Genomic DNA, 24,068 nt, shown 5'->3' with positions numbered 1-24,068 from the left:
TACCGACAGCAGAGTACTGGATGCCTGAACCATATGCACCGGCTGCCACCCAAGAGAGAAGGAGAAAAACGAACGAGAGGGCAAGCCACAAGAGGCGGGCGCGAGACAAGGTATTAATCCCAGGAGACGCGGTGTTGGTACGAACACGCAGACCGGGAGGAAAGTTCCGTACTCCATACGAAGTTGAACCGTGGATAATCAAAGCGACCAAAGGCACTGCTGTAACAGCACAAAAGAATGGGGAAGAAATCACCAGAAATGTATCATGGTTTAAACGCATTCCATCTGCACATGAAACCCCAGAAACCGGTGATGGGCCCGCCACTGGAATTGCTGGCCAATCCGACAATGGTGGTGAATCCGTTGAGAATGGTGATATTGCCAACACATCGCCATCTCCAATGAGAAGAGAACCCGAACCTGTGCTCACCAGGGGGCGAAGCTTTCACAACCTTCGACCGAACCCCAGACCCAGCCAGATGTTGGCGGACTTTGCATGTTGACTTACCAAGACTGTTGTAAAGAAAAGAAAAACAAATACCAAGTTGGGAAGGGATGTGACGCTCTAGTGTTTCGCGGGTCTCGGCCGAGACCCGGCGACACTCCCACAATTTGTATCACCTTCTGGCCAGGTGTGGCCAGAAGCCTATAAATAAAAGGATGGAGGTTGCTCGTGGCTTCTGGTCCAATACAGTATCCCAAGTGTGTGGTGTCAGTTGTTTGTGTGTGCGACCACGTACCGGTATGCCCCAGGTGTAGTGACTCCTACTCCCCTACACCCTGCAAACAGTCCTAAATCCTCTTCCAGATGAGCTACATCACTTATGTTATGAAATGTGTAATGCGCACAGCTTTACAACCCCTCTACCTCAAAACCCTGCATCCCTATGCTCAGATATGGCGTGTTGCCCTCCAAGGGAGTCAGCTGCCCGCAGGCGTCTCCCCCCGCCCGCACCCAGCGCAGCATCCAGAGCCTATACTGGGGTTGCGGGCGAGTAACACCCCCGGGATGGCTTTGCAAAGTGTAGAGGGAGAGTTGGTGCAGCGGGTGAGCGCCGTGATTATCGGGTGCAGCCTGAGACTAGGGTGGGTTGCGGAGGGATCTGTGACAAGGCGGTGTTGGGGCCGGAGATGGAGGGAGGTTTATTTTTAATCGAGGGCTCTCCAGGGAGTGCATCGTTGTGCGCCTCGGACAGGGTTCCTAGCAGGGGGTGCTATCGAGTGGGTCAGTCCTTTGTTCCCGGCTCTCGGGCGTCTCTCCAGTGCGTGCAGACTGACAGCGAGCTCAGCCGATCAGAGGCCCGTCAGTCCAACCACGCAGTTAGGAGACAGCATCGCAAGACAGCAACTCGTCAAACTAAGGGGCCCCGTGATGCTAGCAAGCAAATACAACACCCCTGGAAATCGTGCTACCACCCTTGCTGCTAATCATACAAGCGGGCCACTACATCTCTCTATCTGCAATTATTTTGAACAGCCCCGTATATTGTACACCATTACAACCAATATCTCCATCTGAAAATATCCCCGCTGTGCACGGCACCAGCAGCCCATTAGTAACCCCTTCAGATTGTGACAGTAGCCACCACACTGCCCACTGTTGCAACAGATACCTGCTAAACAAAGCACCGTTGCAGACGGTGCTAGTAGCCTAATTTTCAAATGGTGCCAGCCGACCCTGTATGTATACCCAGACGCTGTAAATGGCAACAACCCCTGCACATACCGCAGCTGTAAACGATGCTAGCAGCTCATAAATACCCCACTGAATCAAATTGTTAGCAGTCCTCACACATTCCGCCGCTGCAGATTATGCTAGCAGTTCCCACGTAGCCCTTCGACGCAATTAGCGATAGCTGTCACTATTACACTCCCCTTCATATTGTTAATATCTCTGTTACAACAGCCTTAGCAGAAGCAAGTGGGGCTACTAAGTCCCAGGTTCCCCCACACCAGGGAGTGAGACTAACGTTGAGCTTGCACAGTGCTGCTGAGCCGAGACCAGTACAATTCTGGGTGAGTGTGGCGGGAGTCTGTGGAGTGATTCTATCCTTCAATACATCTTTTCTGGGGAGTGATGGTCGTGCAGCTCGTTAGTGAAGTGCGTTCAGTGCAGCTCATTAAATAATAGGTGTTCTTTCGTGACGCTCCCCGGTGTGTGCGAGTTGGTGCAGGATTATCTGAGCGCCTCAGTGTCTTGGCCTGAAACTATGATGGGTCAGTAATTGCCCGTCTGTATGCCTCTTGAATGAATCTGTACACAGGCACAACCTATGATTTAGCAATTAGATAATCCTGGGTAAGTGTATGCTCCCTACGATGTCGCTTAATTTTAACATGTGTGGCTGAGCAGGGACAGAGGAGAGACATCAGTTCGCACATCTGGGACCGCTTTTGTTGGATTTTTAAACTGTACACTTTAATGCTCTCTGTCAAGACAATTATGTATGAAAAATACACGACTGGCAAGACCACATTTGACATGAGAAAACTTCAGTTGATTTAGGGCCACAGGTTCACCAATAGTGCTACTATTAATTAGAAAATATTGTTTGGTGGGGGCGCTTCCAATATCGGATGGCTGTCACTACCTACTCGGGCCTATTTTATCATCATCGGAATGATGATGGGCTGAGTCTCTCATCCTTGCATTCTAAACTTTGATGTGTAATGTATTGTCAGATTTGTGCAGCATCCACTATACCCACTGAGCAAGATTGCTTCATTCTCCCACGTGCGACGAAGAGCAACAGCCAATATAAAAACACATCCCCCCCCCCCCCAAGTAGTTGCAGATGATTACTGCTTAAGCTTGGCCTGTGGGCTTCAGGGTGTATGGCCCACCCCCATAGCATACCATATAATAATAATAATAATAATAATCTTTATTCGGAGTTTCAAAATTAGAAATCCATAAAAGCATATTAATACATGATAAAACAATTATATGAAGAAAGTGCAAAATAGTTTACTCTCCAGAATGCCTGACTATTTTTTTCCTGTGCACTAACATGGAGTTCATCCCATAAAGCTTGCTTTAATTCCGCTTTTCTCTTTTTCCTGACTGTGGGGTATTCCTTTCTTAAAGCGGATATGATGTGAGGATCCCTTTCATCTTTGTTTAGTGCCACTTTGAGTTTTGAATGAGCCTAAGTACATTCTTGATTAAACCAGTCTGTGAAACATGTTTAGTCTGAATCTTGTCAGTAGGAAGCGGTCAAAAATACCAAGGTTAAGGTTTAGATAGGGCTGAATTAAAAGAGTAGATTGGACCATTATCGCGTGTTGAACGGACGGTTTACCTACTTCAGATTGTAATCTCAGGTTTTCCAAGTGTCCCAGGGCTAATGCTTTTAGTTGTTTCTTTGTAAGTTCTCAGATTTTTTCAGGATTTGAATAATACTGCTCTGCCCCAAGGTCAATGCAAAAGTTCCTGATATAGGCTAACCATTTGATTTTTAGGGCATGATCTAATGTCATTGCGTCTGCCACTATCATCTTGGTAAGGTTATTTTTTTCCGAAGACCAAATCCGGCGCCATAAAAGTAGTGGTTGGATTTTTGCGAGGTCCTCAATATGTGGGACACCTAATTCAGCGTGACAAGCAAAGGTTGAGGATCGCTTTGGGGCCATCAGAAGGAACCTTAAAAAGTTATTTTCTGCTATTTGCAAGGAAGTGACGTCCGTGTGACCCCATAAGCTTGCTCCATACAGGGCTGTCGATATGCATTTGGCCCTATATATCGCTAACAATTCCACGGGCGGGCGTTTTCCCAGTTTTGTGAAAATGTCACCAAAGCCGCTAGCGCTCTTTTAAAGCAGTGTTTCCTCGCTTCCACTGCCTTTTTCCAGGACAGTTTGTTGTCTATTGTAATTCCCAGATAGCAGTATTCAGTTGCAGAGTCTATTTTTTGGTTATTGAGGGTAATGTTTTTCAGATGTTTCCTCCCAGCACCTGCCGTCATCACGAAGGTCTTTTTCACGTTTATGTGAAGGTCTAGGGTACCCATATACTGAGAATACCTGTCAAGAGTCTTTTGGAGTTCACAGGGAGTTCGTGCCAGGAGGACAGCGTCGTCCGCGTAGAGCAGAGCGGGAATCGGGCGTTGTTTTGCCTGTGGGAGGTCCCGGGCGCCCTTCAAAAGTTCAACCTCCAAGTTGTTAGTGTAGAGGGAAAAAAGGAAAGGCGCCAGGACACATCCTTGTCTGACTCCACGCTCCACTCTAAAGGACGTTGTCAGCTCTCCCTTTGTGCCAAAACGGACTCTAGCAGAGGGCTTGGAGTACATTTCCCTCAGAAAATTCAGGAGTGGCGGGTCTACCCCCATTTGGGCTAAGAGGGACCACAATTTGGTGTGGGAAACACAGTCAAACGCCGCAGATAAGTCCACGTAAATCATGTACAGTTTATCTTTTTTGGCGTGTATATGTTTTCCAATGATCACAGATAGGTTTAGGGCTTGCTCCACAGTTCCAAAGCCCTCTCTAAAACCAAATTGTAGTTCGGACAGTATGCCTCTCTCTCCCGCCCAGTCCTGAAGTCGCTCCAGGATCACCCTACCTGCCATCTTTCCCAATGAGTCCAACAGAGATATTGGGCGGTAGCAAGCGGGGTCCTGGCGGTTACCCTTCTTGAATATCGGTACCATGACAGACCTTGTCCAGGACTCCAGGATTCCTTTCTTTGCCGCTGCCGTGCACACCCTGGGAATGATCGGGGCCCAAAGATCTGTGTTATACTTGAAGAAGTCAGCCGGGACTCCATCCGGGCCTGGCGCTTTTCCATTTTTGCTTGAGTTCAGGGCCAGAAGGATCTCGGAGATTTCGAAGTCTATTTGAATAGGGTAGAGTGGAGCTTTTAAATTCTCATCTTCAGCCTCAGTTTCTTTCTCAGAGAATGGTTTTTGGAAGATTTTTGAGAAATGTGATACCCACTCTGACTCATCTATCGCAACTTCAATTTTTGGATTTGTGTAGTCAGCCAAAAAAGGGGTTCTGATTACTCTCCAGAATGCCTGACTATTTTTTTCCTGTGCACTAACATGGAGTTCATCCCATAAAGCTTGCTTTAATTCCGCTTTTCTCTTTTTCCTGACTGTGGGGTATTCCTTTCTTAAAGCGGATATGATGTGAGGATCCCTTTCATCTTTGTTTAGTGCCACTTTGAGTTTTGAATGAGCCTAAGTACATTCTTGATTAAACCAGTCTGTGAAACATGTTTAGTCTGAATCTTGTCAGTAGGAAGCGGTCAAAAATACCAAGGTTAAGGTTTAGATAGGGCTGAATTAAAAGAGTAGATTGGACCATTATCGCGTGTTGAACGGACGGTTTACCTACTTCAGATTGTAATCTCAGGTTTTCAAAGTGTCCCAGGGCTAATGCTTTTAGTTGTTTCTTTGTAAGTTCTCAGATTTTTTCAGGATTTGAATAATACTGCTCTGCCCCAAGGTCAATGCAAAAGTTCCTGATATAGGCTAACCATTTGATTTTTAGGGCATGATCTAATGTCATTGCGTCTGCCACTATCATCTTGGTAAGGTTATTTTTTTCCGAAGACCAAATCCGGCGCCATAAAAGTAGTGGTTGGATTTTTGCGAGGTCCTCAATATGTGGGACACCTAATTCAGCGTGACAAGCAAAGGTTGAGGATCGCTTTGGGGCCATCAGAAGGAACCTTAAAAAGTTATTTTCTGCTATTTGCAAGGAAGTGACGTCCGTGTGACCCCATAAGCTTGCTCCATACAGGGCTGTCGATATGCATTTGGCCCTATATATCGCTAACAGTTCCACGGGCGGGCGTTTTCCCAGTTTTGTGAAAATGTCACCAAAGCCGCTAGCGCTCTTTTAAAGCAGTGTTTCCTCGCTTCCACTGCCTTTTTCCAGGACAGTTTGTTGTCTATTGTAATTCCCAGATAGCAGTATTCAGTTGCAGAGTCTATTTTTTGGTTATTGAGGGTAATGTTTTTCAGATGTTTCCTCCCAGCACCTGCCGTCATCACGAAGGTCTTTTTCACGTTTATGTGAAGGTCTAGGGTACCCATATACTGAGAATACCTGTCAAGAGTCTTTTGGAGTTCACAGGGAGTTCGTGCCAGGAGGACAGCGTCGTCCGCGTAGAGCAGAGCGGGAATCGGGCGTTGTTTTGCCTGTGGGAGGTCCCGGGCGCCCTTCAAAAGTTCAACCTCCAAGTTGTTAGTGTAGAGGGAGAAAAGGAAAGGCGCCAGGACACATCCTTGTCTGACTCCACGCTCCACTCTAAAGGACGTTGTCAGCTCTCCCTTTGTGCCAAAACGGACTCTAGCAGAGGGCTTGGAGTACATTTCCCTCAGAAAATTCAGGAGTGGCGGGTCTACCCCCATTTGGGCTAAGAGGGACCACAATTTGGTGTGGGAAACACAGTCAAACGCCGCAGATAAGTCCACGTAAATCATGTACAGTTTATCTTTTTTGGCGTGTATATGTTTTCCAATGATCACAGATAGGTTTAGGGCTTGCTCCACAGTTCCAAAGCCCTCTCTAAAACCAAATTGTAGTTCGGACAGTATGCCCCTCTCTCCCGCCCAGTCCTGAAGTCGCTCCAGGATCACCCTACCTGCCATCTTTCCCAATGAGTCCAACAGAGATATTGGGCGGTAGCAAGCGGGGTCCTGGCGGTTACCCTTCTTGAATATCGGTACCATGACAGACCTTGTCCAGGACTCCAGGATTCCTTTCTTTGCCGCTGCCGTGCACACCCTGGGAATGATCGGGGCCCATAGATCTGTGTTATACTTGAAGAAGTCAGCCGGGACTCCATCCGGGCCTGGCACTTTTCCATTTTTGCTTGAGTTCAGGGCCAGAAGGATCTCGGAGATTTCGAAGTCTATTTGAATAGGGTAGAGTGGAGCTTTTAAATTCTCATCTTCAGCTTCAGTTTCTTTCTCAGAGAATGGTTTTTGGAAGATTTTTGAGAAATGTGATACCCACTCTGACTCATCTATCGCAACTTCAATTTTTGGATTTGTGTAGTCAGCCAAAAAAGGGGTTCTGATTACTCTCCAGAATGCCTGACTATTTTTTTCCTGTGCACTAACATGGAGTTCATCCCATAAAGCTTGCTTTAATTCCGCTTTTCTCTTTTTCCTGACTGTGGGGTATTCCTTTCTTAAAGCGGATATGATGTGAGGATCCCTTTCATCTTTGTTTAGTGCCACTTTGAGTTTTGAATGAGCCTGAGTACATTCTTGATTAAACCATCCTTTTGAACGGCATGGTCCAGCTTTATGTTTTGCTGTAAGTAGGGACTTTGCTTTTTCCATAATTTGGGCAAAGTTATTAAGAAGTTCCTCGTCTTCTATCAGTGTATCTAAACATTTCTTAATTTGGGGGTATATTGACTTTATCAAGTCTTTGGTAATTTCCTCTGGGTTTATCTTCCCCCACTTTATTGAGTACCCATTCAATTGGCCCAGGTTCATATTATCCTGGGTCAGTGCACTAGCTATCGTCATAGGGATGGATTGTTGATGATTTATTGTCACTTCCATTTTAAGAATAGCGTGATCACTTTGGGTGTTTGGTGTGACGTCAAAGCTGTTTACTCTGGGTTGTAGACTAGCTGATATTATAAAGTAATCAACCGTAGTGTTGAAACCTCTTCCTATATAGGTCGGTTCTAATAAGCTAGTTCTGTGATCCGGGATGTTTGCTATTTGAAGGTCCAGATCTGATAGGAGATCATTCATGATTCCACCTGCATTCTTGTGGGAAAAATGAATGAGGGAATCACCTTCTTCTGTCACCATACCAGGACATTTTTGGTCTGATTGGGTACATTGATGTAGATTGAAATCTCCTGCCCATATTATAGACAATACACCCCTTGCTCCTTGTTTCTGTCTAAGGGTAGTTAATTTTTCATAAAGGTGGGCCAGAACTCTCTGGAGCTGTAGTTCCTCAAGGTTGTTATAGAAATTAATGAGGACTACAAACTCGTTTTTAGGAAAAGAGAGACCAATGATCTGGAAGTTGGGCTCCAGTTCAATGATGTTTATTTTTATGTTTTGGACGGTGTTAGCTATGTATATATTTAGTCCTCCCTTTGGTCTACCCTTTTGTCCCCCCAGTGCAGGGGAAAAATATGTCTTATATCCCTGCAAATGAAGTTCTGATTGTGACCATGTCTCCTGTAGACAGACTATTTGATGTCTGTGTACATGGTGCATGATGGTCCCATCCTCCAGCTTTGGTCGTAATCCCGCGATATTCCAGGAGATCACGCTCAGAGTTGTAGGATTATTTTTGAGGGCATTGTCTGTTTGTAGATTGTTGGAAATGGCTAGATCTTCAGGGATTAAAAGGTTATCTGGGATTGGCGGGATAGCTGGAGTTTTTGAGGTCTGTTCTTCTGGCTGTGGTGGTCAGTCGACACACTCTAGGCCACTATACATGTTTGTTAGTGGTAGTCCATTCCAGCCATCCCAGCGTGGAGGTTCTCTATATTTTCTCCACTGTTCTTGCCCTCTCCAATCATCCCTTTCTCTGCCTCGATAAGGAGGGCCTACTGTGTACCAGGGTCCCTCTGTTTGCGAGGGACCGTCTTGAAGTGTGGATGGGTAAAAGAAGGAAAGACGTTTTATTCCTACCCCCCCATTTGGAGTGTGATCCTCTCCTGAGCAAATGTGTTCCACTATTCTGGCGTCCTCAAAAGTTATTAGGACACAGTCCCCCTGTATTGTTTTTTTGCAATGGCCGACCCAAGGGGCTCTTCTAATCATCAGAATTCTAGTGGAACAATAGGGGGGTGGTGATGGACGATTTATGCTGAGCTAGTGTTGTATTTTAGTGTGGTTCGTATTTTTGATCCGTCAGCTCTGGTACACCAGTCAATATAGCAACGAATGGACTCGCTTCTGGTGGGAGCGTTACTGGTCGTGTTACTGGTCGTGCTTCGCCCTGTTGTTGTCTTTCCCTCGGTCGGTATGTTTGGGATTGTTTGGTTGATGGTTGTTTGTTGTTTGTAGCTATGATAGTGCCATTACAGGGGGTTCTATTTTTTCCTGGCGGGATTGTTGAGACTGAAGAATCTGGTGGTTTATTCTTAGTTGGTATTGTAGCTGAGGGTTTCGGGGCTACGGTGGGTACAGGTATTGAGTTTTTTACTTGGGCCGCAGGGATTATATTAACCGGTTTTAGCGCCCCGGGTTTTTGTACTTTTTGTGAATCTTGTACATGATTTGAGGCAGAGTTAGCTTTCATCGACACAGTAAGTTCGACTATGGCTTTTTCTAGTTTTACCAGGGTGTCTTGAATGGGTAAAAGGGATTTACGTAGGAGATTTTCAATTTTTTTCAGCAGGTCTAGATTGCAATTACTATCAATTTCGTTTGATGGAGAGCCCTCAGATTCCATCACTAAGTTTGTGGTAGGTGAGGCGTCATGATGTATACTCACAATGTGCCTACTCTGATTTCCCAGCATGGGGGGACTAAGTGAGTTTCCTATTTCCTCTGTAGCGGATGGAGTTTGTTTTCTCATTAATGTTTCGTTTGTCGCTACGTAGTTCTTTTTCTTTTTTATTGCTCCCTCCCTCCTCCCTCTTGCCTGTCTTGCCTCTTCTGGTGTAGGGTGTAGATTTAAATCGGGGTTTTTTTCTAGGTCAGAGTCAGCTATTAGTTGAGTTTCTGAGAGTTGTGACACCGATAGATCAACTATATTTGGGAGGCTCTGCCTGTTGTTAGTCCCACCCTCACTATGTCTTTGACCTTTGGTTGGGACTGGTGTTCTAGCGGTTGCTATATGACCCAGTGAGGATCGTCGGGCCTCCAAAAGGTCTTGGGATACTCTCCGTTCTATGAGTGAAATACTCTGATCTATGAAGGTGTTAGCCTTTGTTATGAAACTGTCTATGGGGCCAGTTAATTGTCCTTTTTTTGCTGCAGTCTTACTTCTGCTTCCCCTTGGAGACATGTTTATACAGATAGGGATATTTACAACGATTTTTTGTAAGCTAGGTGTTAGGGGGGTAGCCCGGCCCGGCTTTGTCCGGCCTCTAACGGCCTAAAACGGCCCGCTCTTAGCCCGGTCTTCGCCCCGAGCTGCGTCCCGCGCTGCGGGAGATTTGTGGTAAGATATAGTGGGCGTGGAGGGCGGGGGGCGGGCAAGCAGGGAGAGCGGACCGGAAGCTGGAGGTCGGTCCCGCAGGGACTCCTGGTTCCTGGAGTCCCTGCACGCTCGCAGCCCCGCTGGCGCCTCTCACCCGAAGCCGCCCTGCAGCTGTAGATCTTCCGAAAATGCCCCTGCGCCTCACAAGGCGATGCGGCACCCGCGAAGCGGGTGCGGCGAGATGTGGGCGGGAAGGAGAAAGAGCCGCTGAAGTCCAGGTCAAGAAAAGTGCCTCCATGCAAATTGTCCGTGTCCCACAGGGAAGGTGGCGAGGGGCGGTTTTAAATCCTCAGTAGGGCGGGGGGGCGGGCCAGCAGGGAGAGCGGACCGGAAGCTGGAGGTCGGTCTCGCAGGGACTCCTGGTTCCTGGAGTCCCTGCACGCTCGCAGCCCCGCAGGCGCCTCTCACCCGAAGCCGCCCTGCAGCTGTAGATCTTCCGAAAATGCCCCTGCGCCTCACAAGGCGATGCGGCACCCGCGAAGCGGGTGCGGGGTGCGGCGAGATGTGGGCGGGAAGGAGAAAGAGCCGCTGAAGTCCAGGTCAAGAAAAGTGCCTCAGTGCAAATTGTCCGTGTCCCACCGGGAAGGTGGCGAGGGACGGTTTTAAATCCTCAGTAGGGCGGGGGGCGGGCCAGCAGGGAGAGCGGACCGGAAGCTGGAGGTCGGTCTCGCAGGGACTCCTGGTTCCTGGAGTCCCTGCACGCTCGCAGCCCCGCTGGCGCCTCTCACCCGAAGCCGCCCTGCAGCTGTAGATCTTCCGAAAATGCCCCTGCGCCTCACAAGGCGATGCGGCACCCGCGAAGCGGGTGCGGCGAGATGTGGGCGGGAAGGAGAAAGAGCCGCTGAAGTCCAGGTCAAGAAAAGTGCCTCCGTGCAAATTGTCCGTGTCCCACAGGGAAGGTGGCGAGGGACGGTTTTAAATCCTCAGTAGGGCGGGGGGCGGGCCAGCAGGGAGAGCGGACCGGAAGCTGGAGGTCGGTCTCGCAGGGACTCCTGGTTCCTGGAGTCCCTGCACGCTCGCAGCCCCGCTGGCTCCTCTCACCCGAAGCCGCCCTGCAGCTGTAGATCTTCCGAAAATGCCCCTGCGCCTCACAAGGCGATGCGGCACCCGGGAAGCGGGTGCCGCGAGATGTGGGCGGGAAGGAGAAAGAGCCGCTGAAGTCCAGGTCAAGAAAAGTGCCTCCGTGCAAATTGTCCGTGTCCCATACCATATAACACCCTTGGGCTTCGAGGGGTGTGGCCACCCCATAGAATACCATATAACTCATTCTGTGTGCTTCAAGGGGTATGGCCATCCCATAGTATCCCATTTAACGGATTCTGTGGGCTTCGAGGAATATGGCTGCTCCATAGTATACCATATAACACCCTGCGGGCTTTGCAGGGTATGGCCACCCCCACAGTATAGCATATAACTCACTCTAGGCTTCGAGGTGTATGGCCCACCTGTAGGTTTAGCCCCCAGTACACTATATAAAGCCCTGTCCAGGAAACGTAGATCCCTATAGTTACTACCCTGTGGGTTAACAGGCACGCTAACTTTGAACAAATAAGTGCATTCTGGGAGTTGTAGTCCTGACTAGATTAGATGTAAATAATTGGACCAAGACACCTGAAAACTGTGATTTGTCATAGGGATGCCCAGTACTGATAAAAAGGTGTCTTGTGACAAAGTCATCTGGTGACCAAGCCTGGTTAGAAACCGCTTTGGTTGCACACACGTGTGAAGCCACAGCAGTTGACAACGAGCGAGGCGCACACAACTGCACAATACACCAGATACCGAGAGGAGGCTGTGGTCGTAGGTTCAAATCCTGACACGGGTTTCTGAGGCCAATAAAGTGAGTTGAGGGATAACACTTGTTTTTATAGCGCCTATAAATGTCTCGATACGCGGTGAGTGCTAAAGGCATGCTGAGTATTATTAAGAGATCATTGTCGCTGCCAGAGAGGTGTGGTCCTGCATGAAGAGAGTCCCGCATGGTACCTAGTCTCACCATCCCAGCATGCCCTGGTTCTCCTGGGTATTCTGCACTCCCTCAAGTTGGTGGCGGTGACAGAACCAGCCTTTCCTCACATTTAATTTTAATTTTCTTCTCCCCCTTTGCCTGATGGAGCCTTTGCTCTCCGCCCGCCCGTGGGTGTGTGTTCGTGGCTGAGTTGACGTGTCTTTCCTCAGTGCTCCCATGGCCGGAAGCCCATGTCCTTTCAGATGCACCAACAGACCCACGCCTTCTTTCAAGCCCCGGTCTGCGCCGGACGTGCTCTCCAAGCATGTGACCTTGGGCGATGAAAGTGTTGTGTTTAACTCTCCCTGAGTTCGAGTCGGTGCCAGCCCCTTCCCTGGCACCTCCATCGCCCCCTGGGTCCTGTGATCTCACTGCCCCCAATCCTTCCACATGTGCTGTAGGGTCAAGGACAGTGTGGCCTCGAGGGTGATGGGGGTGCAAGCTCATATAAGATGAACGTTCATACAAAGTGCACAAGTGGTGCAAATGTGGGTTTGGCGCTACTCTCGGTGTCCTCTGTCTCCCAAAGGGTGCATGATGTAAGCGTGCCTGATATGAAGGGTGTCCCATGGCTGTCATGAACATGGTCTGTGACTACCGGCCACCCTCCGCCATAACATGCAGAATAACATTACACATTTAGCAGTCCAACACAGAATTTCTTTGGAAGGCAGGGAGTCTCGAGCCCGCGACCCCCCCGGCCTTATTTATTAAAATATGAAACAAAATGAAAAATGTTGATAAAATTAACATTTACATAATTATTAAATGCAAATTTCAGAACATTAGATTTACATCCATTTTCGACAGGTATGATGGGCTAACCTTAACAAATCTCTAATACAGCGTGGTTCCTAACCGAATCTAACATCCTGATATTAAATTTGCATTTCTAATAATTTCTGGTCCTACGGCAAGGTCACTAACCGGTGTCGGATCCTTTTACCCAGCTACGCTCTCACGTCCGGAATGCGCATGCGCGTCAAGGGCCCGTTTTCCCTCGTGCGCTCCGTGAACTCCATTTAACCATAACAGGAGGGCCCTTACACTCGCGCCCTTAGAGTCATAGTGCATAGTGTATGTGTGGGGTGGCTACCAGCCTGAGGAAAGCGTTGACTCCCCTCCCCCGCACCCAAGCAAGCGGATATCCTGCCACTGAAGTTCTGGGAGAGACCAATGGCCCCTACCCCTGGGCGACCCCTTTCGTGAATGGGGCCGCCCCCACCTAAGGACCTTAAATTGCTGCTCACCGATTATGACCTTACCGCCAGACCCACATAATAAATACGACATTTCTATTCTAAGAGGGAAAAAAAAGGCCTAAGGAAAAAATAGTTATTGCACCAGTAAAATTATACATATTAACATTGCCTGTATGCGTGGGAAAAAAGGCCTAAGGAGGAAATCTTTATTCATATGACATTGCATAGTATTACACCGTATACCTACCAGCGTCCTTCCCAGAATTCTGCTACCCGGGGATGGAGGGCGGGGAAAATTAAACTGCCCACAGCGGGGCAAGGAGCGAGCCTGGGAAGCGTGGGCACAAAGAGGCCGCTTCCCGCGCTCCCCAGGCTCTTAATACCCCTCCTATGTCGTGGTCCCGCCCCCCCTTGACCCGGAAGCGCAAAACTGCTTCCGGGGCAAGGACGGGACGCGCGACCAACCAGGGCTGGCCAGGGGGGGGGGGGGGGGCGGGCCGGCCGGGCACAGCCATGTGTGCGTGGGGGCCGAGCGGCCCCCACTTTCCTCATGGTCTGTGGCTGCCGGCCACCCCCCGCCATAACATGCAGAATAACATTACACATTTAGCAGTCCAACACAGAATTTCTTTGGAAGGCAGGGAGTCTCGAGCCCGAGACCCCCCGGCCGTATTTATTAAAATATGAAACAAAATAAAAAAAATTGATAAAATTAACATTTACATAATTATTAAATGCAAATTTCAGAACATTAGATTTACATCCATTTTCGACAGGTATGATGGGCTAACCTTAACAAATCTCTAATACAGCGTGGTTCCTAACCGAATCTAACATCCTGATATTAAATTTGCATTTCTAATAATTTCTGGTCCTACGGCAAGGTTGCTAACCGGTGTCAGATCCTTTTACCCAGCTACGCTCTCACGTCCGAGATGCGCATGCGCGACAAGGGCCCGTTTTCCCTCGTGCGCTCCGTGAACTCCATTTAACCATAACAGGAGGGCCCTTACACTCGCGCCCTTAGCGTCATAGTGCATAGTGTATGTGTGGGGTGGCTACCAGCCTGAGGAAAGTGTTGACTCCCCTCCCCCGCACCCAAGCAAGCGGATATCCTGCCCCTGAAGTTCTGGGAGAGACCAATGGCCCTTCCCCCTGGGCGACCCCTTTCGTGAATGGGGCCTCCCCCACCTAAGGACCTTAAATTGCTGCTCACCGATTATGACCTTACCGCCACAGGCCAGCATAGTTGACCGACTATCTGGCCCCCCCCAACAACCTACACTGAAAGGTCATATCCTCCTCGCAAAACCCTCTACCCATGTCAAGATGTTTCTTATGAAAAGGGCATTCCCTGGCTCCGTCAAATGGATCCCATCCCGCACATAGAACTGCTCCCCCCAGATGCAGCCATGAGGTATGCTCTGTAGGTAAGGAGTTCGAAATAGCTTGTCTAGTTTATTGTTGACACTCTTTACCGAGTGGTTCAGCGCCCTGACTGATTCACCCCCCCTCCACTGCAGCCTCGGTATCAACTGTGACCACACTATAGTGCAATCCGGTAACAGTTTCGCCAGCCATCCTGCCGCTGAGATGATTTCTTCCAACAGGACCCTTCTGCCCAAATCTACCAGATCATTCCCCCCCAGGTGCAAGATGACCACTGAAGGTGGTGAGGTGTGTCTTTCGAGTAGATCTGACATGAACCCCTTAAGCTGACTGAGGCTAAGCCCCCCTCTGCCATGGAAGGAGACATTGAAACCCCCGAGCTCCGCCCTCCGTCTACCCGCTCCTGCAAGGAAAATTGGTTTAGCACGTTTTACATAAGAATGACCGACTACCCATACTACATTCATCCTCCGTTTGTCTTCCTGCCGTTGCCTGGATGTTGACGGTCGGTCTTGATGGTCCTTTAGTAGTTTCCGTCCTGCGTCACAGGCCCGAGAAACTAGAAATTAAACAAGACAAAAAGCAGGCGTCAGAGGGGCGGCGACTGACCCTTACAACATGTGCAACCGCACATACCGCCTATAGGCATTGGAAGACCATCTCCCAATCCTCTTCACACTACTGACATTCAACCCCCTTGCAGTGGCCTCAGTGGCTGCCCCTATCCTGAAAGAATGTGTCCCAAATTCTTTGTGATCACAACCTGTTTTGGCAATACTCATGTCCAATACTCTCTGGAACTGAAACCTGGTCAAAGGGGTACCATCCGAATGCGTGAGCAATGCTCCACTAAGTCCCACTCCGCGCTGCTTAATTAATGCTTCCACATGTGACACCGGGCAGCACGGGTTATTCGGCGCCCGGTGTAAGACCAGAGTCTGACCCCTGGCCTCCTGATCAGTCTTTGATTTCGGAATGGTAACCTGCATCGTGTTATCCCGTATGCTGATGTCACGCAGCTGAAGGCCACCTTCCCTGTCTAGCTTGTTGGCTGCCACCAGTTCGCCCACCCTGAACGCCCCGTAGAATGCGAGAGCAAAAGCAGCCCTAAACAACCCCACCTCGGCTGTAGAACTGCATGTGTCCTGTAGGACAAGGAGCAATGCTGACAAGCGTTCAAAACCTATCGGTTTCCTAACATCAGCGGTGGGTGCTTGCAAGCGCCGCAATCCTCTCAGCGCTTTTTGGACTAGGAAACTGTTTGTCGGATCCCTGACTCCCTTGGCACGTGCGAAAAAGGAGACTGCTGCTTTGTGTCTGCTAGCTGTCGCCGCTGTGCGCCCTTCACTTTGTAAAGTGCTCAGGTACCCATTGAAGCTAGCCTCCCGATCCCACCTGCTCTCCCAATCATGACCCAGAAAGTTACCGTAAGACCCGAACGCCCCTTCGTAAGCTGTCCTTGTCTTTGGCGCTAGGCTGGCTGCCACAAGGTCGTGTAGTTGGGGGCACCAATCTGCCAGAGAGTCAATGGGAAGTGAGCTGGGGAGGCCTCTGCAGCCGGTAGGTGTTCCCTGAATACCTGCATCTTAAAGCGAGAAAGGGCGTCAGCTGCATTGTTTAAGACCCCTGGGACATGCTTGGCCCTGAAATGTATATTCAGTCTCATGCAACATAGCACAATCTCTTTCAACAGGCGCAGTATGAAGCAACACCTCGCCGCCTGTTGATTGATGCATTCCACCACAGTCATGTTATCCGACCAAAAAATTACTGAGCGATTGGCCAATTCCTCCGGCCACACTTTCAACGCTACCCAGATTGGGAAGAGCTCAAGGAACCCAATGTTTGCAGTCAGCCCGTCATCTTCCCACCATCCAGGCCATTTCTGCGCCACCCACTTCTTGCCGAGAATAGCGCCAAACCCCACATTGCCTGCAGCGTCGGTCCATAAACCTAACTCCGCTGAGGACAGCGTGGGGGCACCCCACAGCACCTTGCCATTGAAGTCCTCCAGAAATGCAATCCATATACGCATGTCCTGGCGAACCTCAACAGAGAGCCGTGTACGATGATGCTTTTCCCGCAGACCCTTCATGGCTTGTGCAATTGAGTGGGAAAACGGGCGTGCCATGGGAATCACTCTCAATGCAACGTTCAGCTGACCCACTGTTTGCTGCAACAGTTGTAAGGTGACTTTCTTAGTCTGCAAGCATAGTTCCAGCGTTGACCTAAACTTTCTGATTTTTTTCTGCGGGTAACCTGAAACAGCCCTCCACGGAATCCCTCAATTCCCAAAAATTCCAGGCACGTCACTGGCCCAACCGTTTTCCCCTGCGCTAGCGGGACCCCAAAAGTACGCATGAGCACGCAAAACTCCTGCAATGCCCACGCGCACTCTCGTGAGCCCGCCGGACCCAGGAAAAGAAAATCGTCTAGGTAGTGCATGACAGACTGGTGACCTATAGATTGTCTCGGGGCCCACTCGAGGAAAGAGCTGAATTGCTCAAAGTATGCACATGAAATAGAGCAACCCATGGGCATTCACTTATCCATGTAGTATTTACCCTCGAAGGAGAAACCCAACAGGTGCTGATCCGCCGGGTGCACTGGGAGAAGTCTAAAAGCTGACTCAATATCTGATTTGGCCATCAATGCCCCAGGGCCCAAAGACCTCAACATTTTCACCACCTGGTCAAAGGATGCATATTTCACACTACAAATTGACTCATCAATTGCATCATTCAAGGATAAGCCCTTAGGTGCCGACAAATTGTGTATTAGCCTAAACTCGCCCTGTTCCTTCTTAGGTACCACCCCTAAAGGCGAGCACACAAAATTATGAACAGGGATGTCAGAAAAGGGGCCCGCTACCCTACCAAGGCGCAGCTCCTTCTCTATTTTTGTTGCTACCACCTCGGGGTTGTTGTGAACTGACAACTGGTTCTTACACTGCGGTGCCCCGATGTAACCCCCAGCCGGAATCCGGAAACCATGTGTGAAACCCTCCTGTAACATCCTAGCGGAAGTGTGATTAGGGTATCTGTTGAGCCAGGGGATCATAGCCGTCACCAAAATAGGGGAATTCGCCACCAGGGGCTGAATCCTGTTATTCGGGTTTCCTCCTCCCTCTGTTGCCAGAACCATTGCCCTTTGACCGGCATGTAGTCTCTGGGTGGGACGGATGACCGCATAAGTTACACGCGTGCCTGAATCTGCAGGTGCCCGGTGCCCTGTTGCACGTCCGCCTATTGAAATCCCAGCATACTCCTTTCCCACCTGAACTAACTCTGGTCTTGTTGCCCGACTCCCCACCTTGCGCTGGGCGAAAGGGCTGTTGAAAGGGCTGCTGGGGTCTGGGGGAATACCCCTTACTACCGGTGGCGCTAGTACTTGCGGCCTGACCCTTCTCAAACTGGGAGTGCCAGGAAATAGAATCGACCTTGTCCCAAGCTAATGATCTGTTGAACTCCCTCGATTTCCTGAAGGCTATGTCGTACTCCTTCCATGCATCCCCCCCATGATTCTCATGGTACATTGTAATCCTGCTCTGATAGCAGGCCATCACAGTTTGCATACCTGGGAAGCGTTCCCCAATCACTGCACTATACACAGAAAAGGCCCTAATCCAATTGATGAGTGTCTCTTCCACCCTAAATTTGTACAGTTGCGATCGCCATTCACTAGGCAACATCATATCCTTCTGTGATTTTGCATAGTCCCACTCCCTGTTGTCAATCAGTAAGGAGAAAATATTCACATATTTGTCTGCCCAAATTAACTCCTTCATACTTTGAGATACATGCTGCGCTAAACACTCCCCCCTGGAGGGAATTGCGCCCTCGCCCAGCACCGGCAGGGCTACCTCCTTACCACTTTCGGTGGGCTGTTTTGCGTCCACTGTCTTGACTGCCTCGCCATCGTTCGCTGGCCCTGTTTGGGGAGAATTTGGTGCACTCGGGGTGCCACTCCCGCCCGTAGCCAACAGCATTTGAGCAACCATTTTTTGGGCCTCTGCCGATGGGTCTGCTGCAGCAGGTAACACTCCCCCAATCCCCAACCAAGGAAGTACCGCCGCTATCTGTGCTGCCAGTTCGGGGGGCACTGGTCCCGAACCTGGAGTGACCGGTGGGACAATTGACGGGACAGGGCCGGTCGCTGGTGCAACTGGCGCCGGAATATTAAATGGGGCCAGGACAGTCGGTGGCACGCCAGGCACTACTGGCACACTCACTGGTGGTGTTTGCGGTGCAGGGGCCGGAACACCCGCCGGGGGGTGAGGGATAGGAATCGGTGCACTAGGATCCACCGGCAGTATATTAGGAGTTGGACTCGGGGACCCCCCACGTCCACCCACTTTCTTAGTTCTAGCACGTTTGGGTGGTGTCTCAAATTCCCCCCTTGGCTTGGGGGGCACTATGGTCCGCTTAGGCCTTCCCGATGGGCCTGCCTGGGCATCCACCCTCGCTCCCAATTCTGCCACGGTTTTATCCAACTTGTCCACCTTCCCCAATCGTTTGTCCATTGCTGACATCCTGCGCATCATTGTTTGAAACATTAATTCCACACTCGTATTCCTTGCACCCCGTCTGGCAGACATGTTACCCTGAACCTACTCTACACAATAGGTTACTTATGAGCACGCCGTGCTCCGTACCTGACCAAGTTGGAGGCTCACGAGCTGGCTGTAGGCACCACGCAACTGTGACCGCACACCACAGCTAGCCTGGAGTGTTTAGGTGAGCGAACTCTAGCCCAGCAGCCCGCCAGAAGCAGTGAAATGCAGGCCTGCCCGCGTCCTCAGGATCCGCCGTCCACCGCGAGCACCACAGCTACCCGGTCCGCAGCGACCTTGTCTGTAGCTCCTATGATGAGAAAATCGTTAAAACCGAAATGTGGCGATTCGCAAATGACTCTCCACACACCTTTGCCCTCCTACACCACCAATTACTGCCACTGGTATACTGTCAGCCAATAGCGCTGTTCTAGCAATTAATAAAACAATACAGATAAGCTTTCGACTAAACAGCCTGGTACACTGCTATTTAAATCATGTGCCCTGAAATAGAGCCACAGTAGGGTAATTGTCTATCTGCCCAAGTAGAGCTGTTCTAACAATCAATAAACAGCATAATTCTTGTAACCAGCTACACCCTCTGACAACAGTTAAAACAAATGCTCACCCAACCAGGAGGACCAATGTTTGTTCAGAACCCTATTTGCAATCTTCCCCCACTGCTGGATGTGCAAGCGTGTTGTTCCCTAAATCACGAAAAAACGAGCTATCCTGGCCAGCTTCATAAGCATATCTGTTACAAAATATCCCCACGATAAAACAGAGTCTGCCACCAATTGCTACCAACCGTTCCTCTCATAAAAACTGTGGTCTCCCCTCCAGTTCCTGCCGAAGCCGACCCTGCTTCGCTTTGTTACTCAAAATTAGCACAGCAAGGCTCCTGCCCACCACGTCGCGCTGTCCCCCCCGCTCGCTCCTCTGAGTCGATCCTCAATCCGGGGTCTCACCCGCTATCCCGTCACTTACCTAGCCTGATAGGCTTGAGATACCCTGCCTCATGCTGCGCCTGTGCGCTCTGCTCGCCCGATCAGGGCCGTCCGTAATGCCGTACTGCTGATCCCCCAGACCTCGGATGCCTAGCTGTGTTCCCGAGTGTCCCTGACCGCCCAGTCGTGCTGTCCGCCGATCAGCTTCCGCCACCTGTAGCAATATAAAAAAGGAACCGCAAAAAAGTTCCTCGGCTGCAGATACTGCCTCCCCGGCTGTCGCTCCTTCGCTCACGACCTGAAAAATAAAATAGAAAATTAACCTGCCCACAGCGGGGCAAGGAGCGAGCCTAAGAAGCGCGGGCACAAAGAGGCCGCTTCCCGCGCTCCCCAGGCTCTTAATACCCCTCCTATGTCGTGGTCCCGCCCCCCCTTGACCCGGAAGCGCAAAACTGCTTCCGGGGCAAGGACGGGACGCGCGACCAACCAGGGCTGGCCAAGGGGGGGGGGAGGGGGCCGGGCACAGCCATGTGTGCGTGGGGGCCGAGCGGCCCCCACTTTCCTGTCTGTAGGGTTGGGGAGCCCTTCAATGTGTGTGGAGGAGGGAGGGCGAATGTGAGGACTTGTGCAGCTTATTTCCACGAAATTAACTCCCTCTTCTCTGAATGTTAGACTTTGGAAGCATTTGGCAGAAAAGGAAGCTGACACCTAGGAATGTGGTGCGCTCTGCCCAGGATCACACCATTTTGGTCAAGGGTTAGGCCCCAGGTCACCTGGTTTTCATGTCTAACGCAGGCCCCCGAAACCACATCTCTTGCACAAGTAAAATTCATTAGTGACGCTCGCTTTACCTAACTCGGATTACGAAAAATCCTGGTCCCTAAAAATGAGCGCTGGTGCGGACTACCTGCAACCACCGGCACAAGTTAAGGGCTGGTGTAGAGCTAAAAGCACATTCATTGTAGATTATTGCTGATGAATCCTGATTTTATGAAGGGCATAGGGCTGCAAGTCGTTACTCTTGAGCATGCATATCTGTATGATCTCTTCACTCGCCAAAAAGCGCTTCAACTCAGGAGTCGTTAGCGCTATATAAATACAATTACAAAACAAACATTTGCAATGCAATAGGTCTCGCATTTACGTGGGTGTAAGCTATTTGCATTGTAAATGACAATGCCTTAAATTTAAGTTTTAAAAACAAAAACAAAAATCAAAGGCATTGTTATTTACAAAGTGAATAGCTCAAACTCGCGTAAATGCAAGACCTATTGCATTGCAAATGCTTGTTTTTCTTTTTCTGGAGTTTTTGTATGTTGATGTTACTGCTTAGGACTCGGATTTCTTGTCTGCATTAAAAGGCCGATGATTTAGAGTTAATCTGCTATTGCCTAGACCCCTGGTTGCCAAGAACATTCTGTCTTGTTGGATAACTGTTGATGGCTGAATTTTACTTGCTTATTTTAACGTTTTCAATATTACACTATACTGCCATAATGAATTTAGATTTTTCAGATAAACAATTCTAACAAGTGGAATTGCTTCCTATTGACCATAACCTGCATTAGCAATAAAATGCTGGATTTATTAGAAGTGAGTGCAATGTGTATAAAAGTTGTTTTTTTCTCTCTCGTATTTTTTTTTACCTTTGAGGGTACACATAGAAGTATTATAGTTATTTATAACTTAGCCTTTTTATGAGCTCGATTTAACCTCTGATTCATATATTTTGTCTCCAAATACAGCTGAAGATTGCCATGCAGATAAAGACAACTTCCTTGTACCCATAGTAGTGGGAGCAGTTTTGGGAGTATTAGTTGTTATTATACTTGTGGCGTATGTCATTGGCCATAAGAGACGCAACGCAGCTGGATATGAACATTTCTGAGACATCCACTGTACAATCGCCTACAAAGTATGAAGAATTAAAATCAAAAGCACAACTATTGTAGAGATGTGAAATTAACTTATGGACACATTTTTATGCACTGTAGGCATGTATACGCTGATTTATTGAAGGCAAATATTACATTGTGCAATCTTTAAGCAAGGTAAACGTCAAGTCTTTTAATTTATGTAAAACAATGAGTGTCTTAAATCTACAGTTAAATGTGTAGCATATTTTGAGTTCTTGCAGATCGTATTGTGAGAAAGCGTTTATGAACTGCCAGATATTCAAATTGATCTGAAATATTTTTTTAAATAAATAGTGTAACTATGTAAGACATTTTTGACAATGTTTTTAAACTGCCTACTACTCAGCACATCAAAGTCAAATCTTGCAGTTATGTTGATCCTGTTCAAGCTGTTGTGCACCATGCCAACATTGTACTTAGTAAAAAGCCTATCTTATCTCCACTTCCTGTTCCAAGTACCTATGTGCACCCCATCCAGGCACTCCTGGCTCAACCCACACAGCAAAATTAAATGCATAAAACACAAGCATCAAAGTGTAAGGTTCACAGTTCTAAAATGCATAAGCTTCATCATGAAATCCAAGCTGAACCTACAAGTATTCAGGTGAGGTGATGTATTAAAAACGAAACCTTCTACAAATCTAATTCCAAGTGCCTGCCATCGTAATATTGACAATGCATACAGTAAAGTCCAATGAAGTCACAGTCAGACCTTCCCATATGTGAAAAAGGTTTAACACTAGGCTTTAACAACTAGGCCACTCAAGGGCAGATTGAAACACATAAAATCTCCATCCCCATAAGATTTTTAGTGCATCGATTTTTTTAAAGTGAGAATTCAGTGATACATTTTACATATGGTAATCCAGGATGTTTAATTATATATCCATTTTAATTTCTACCCTTTAAAAAATGCTAAATGAGCAGAATATCATAGTTTTTATCCTGTTACTAAATACGAATTTCTGTGGCATACAATATTTGGTATTAAATACTGATTGAGTCCCATCCATGTCTGAAATAGGAGCATGTGACCATCCTCCTACATTAGCATATTAACCAAAGAAGAAACCAAATATGTGATGTCATTCACCTTATACAAATAATATATCATGTATGCAGAAAAATATTAAATAGAATTGAAATAAACTTAGTATTGTTTGTGACCTTTCTTTGGAAATTTCTGATTCCATCAAGTGAGTAGGTAGAAACCTTTTTTTTAAATTATTATGACATTTGTAGTTAACCTCAGGATATACCGGAGAAGCACAACTTTGTTATTTTGATTTCTAATACAGAATGGCAAATCAGATTTTTCAAAGGGTAATTTGAAATCACTAAGGTGGCCATTTCTCGCAGAGAATATATTCAATTGTTTGTTAATAATATCCTTCAAAGACGTTAGTCTTCATGGGATCCTGAAATGCCAGACGTTATCCCACAGGTGATGGACAGAACATAAACCAGACTACCTTGGAAATTGCTTCCTTTCTCTGTAATACGCTGATGATAAATCTAGAAGTTCATTATCATGCAATATCCTCTCCAGAAAGTATCTCAATTTCTAATGGTGACTCTTGTATGGAACTCAATGCATGTTACTCATGATTCATTCACGGATCTCATAACTGTCTTCTCAACGTTGAGGAGTAATTTTGGATTTCTTAATACCCCAAATGAGGAGCAGCTATTGACACTTGAAGCTATCAGATCTCCATTTGAAAATCAATTTATTTTTATTTAACAGCTTTATGTAGAGCTCTTGCCCCCACTGAGTCTAAAGAATGTCATCACGTATCTCGGTTTAGATGAAATAACAGTACAAAAAAGGATGATATTTAAGCAAATATAGGCAAAAGCATCAAAGAGTAAAGCACCATCATGGATTACTTGGTTAAATTCCTACTATGG

General features: G+C 48.2%; 1 protein-coding gene across 1 annotated transcript in view; it reads left to right on the top strand.

The window, feature by feature from the left end:
- The window catches only part of LOC144829517 (lysosome-associated membrane glycoprotein 2-like), a 327,120-nt gene extending 303,814 nt beyond the window's left edge, over positions 1 to 23,306 (top strand). The window contains exon 8 of the mRNA XM_078688732.1: positions 21,987 to 23,306. Within this exon, the coding sequence (XP_078544858.1) occupies positions 21,987 to 22,129 (143 nt within the window). The 3' untranslated portion in view covers positions 22,130 to 23,306. The remainder of the gene's footprint in view (positions 1 to 21,986) is intronic.
- The last annotated feature ends 762 nt before the right edge of the window (positions 23,307 to 24,068 follow it).

This window comes from Lissotriton helveticus, chromosome 4_1 (assembly GCF_964261635.1).
Source record: "Lissotriton helveticus chromosome 4_1, aLisHel1.1, whole genome shotgun sequence".
NCBI lineage: Eukaryota > Metazoa > Chordata > Amphibia > Caudata > Salamandridae > Lissotriton > Lissotriton helveticus.
The sequence above is the reverse complement of the archived record's forward strand: the minus strand, read 5'-3'. Positions and strand labels throughout refer to the sequence as shown.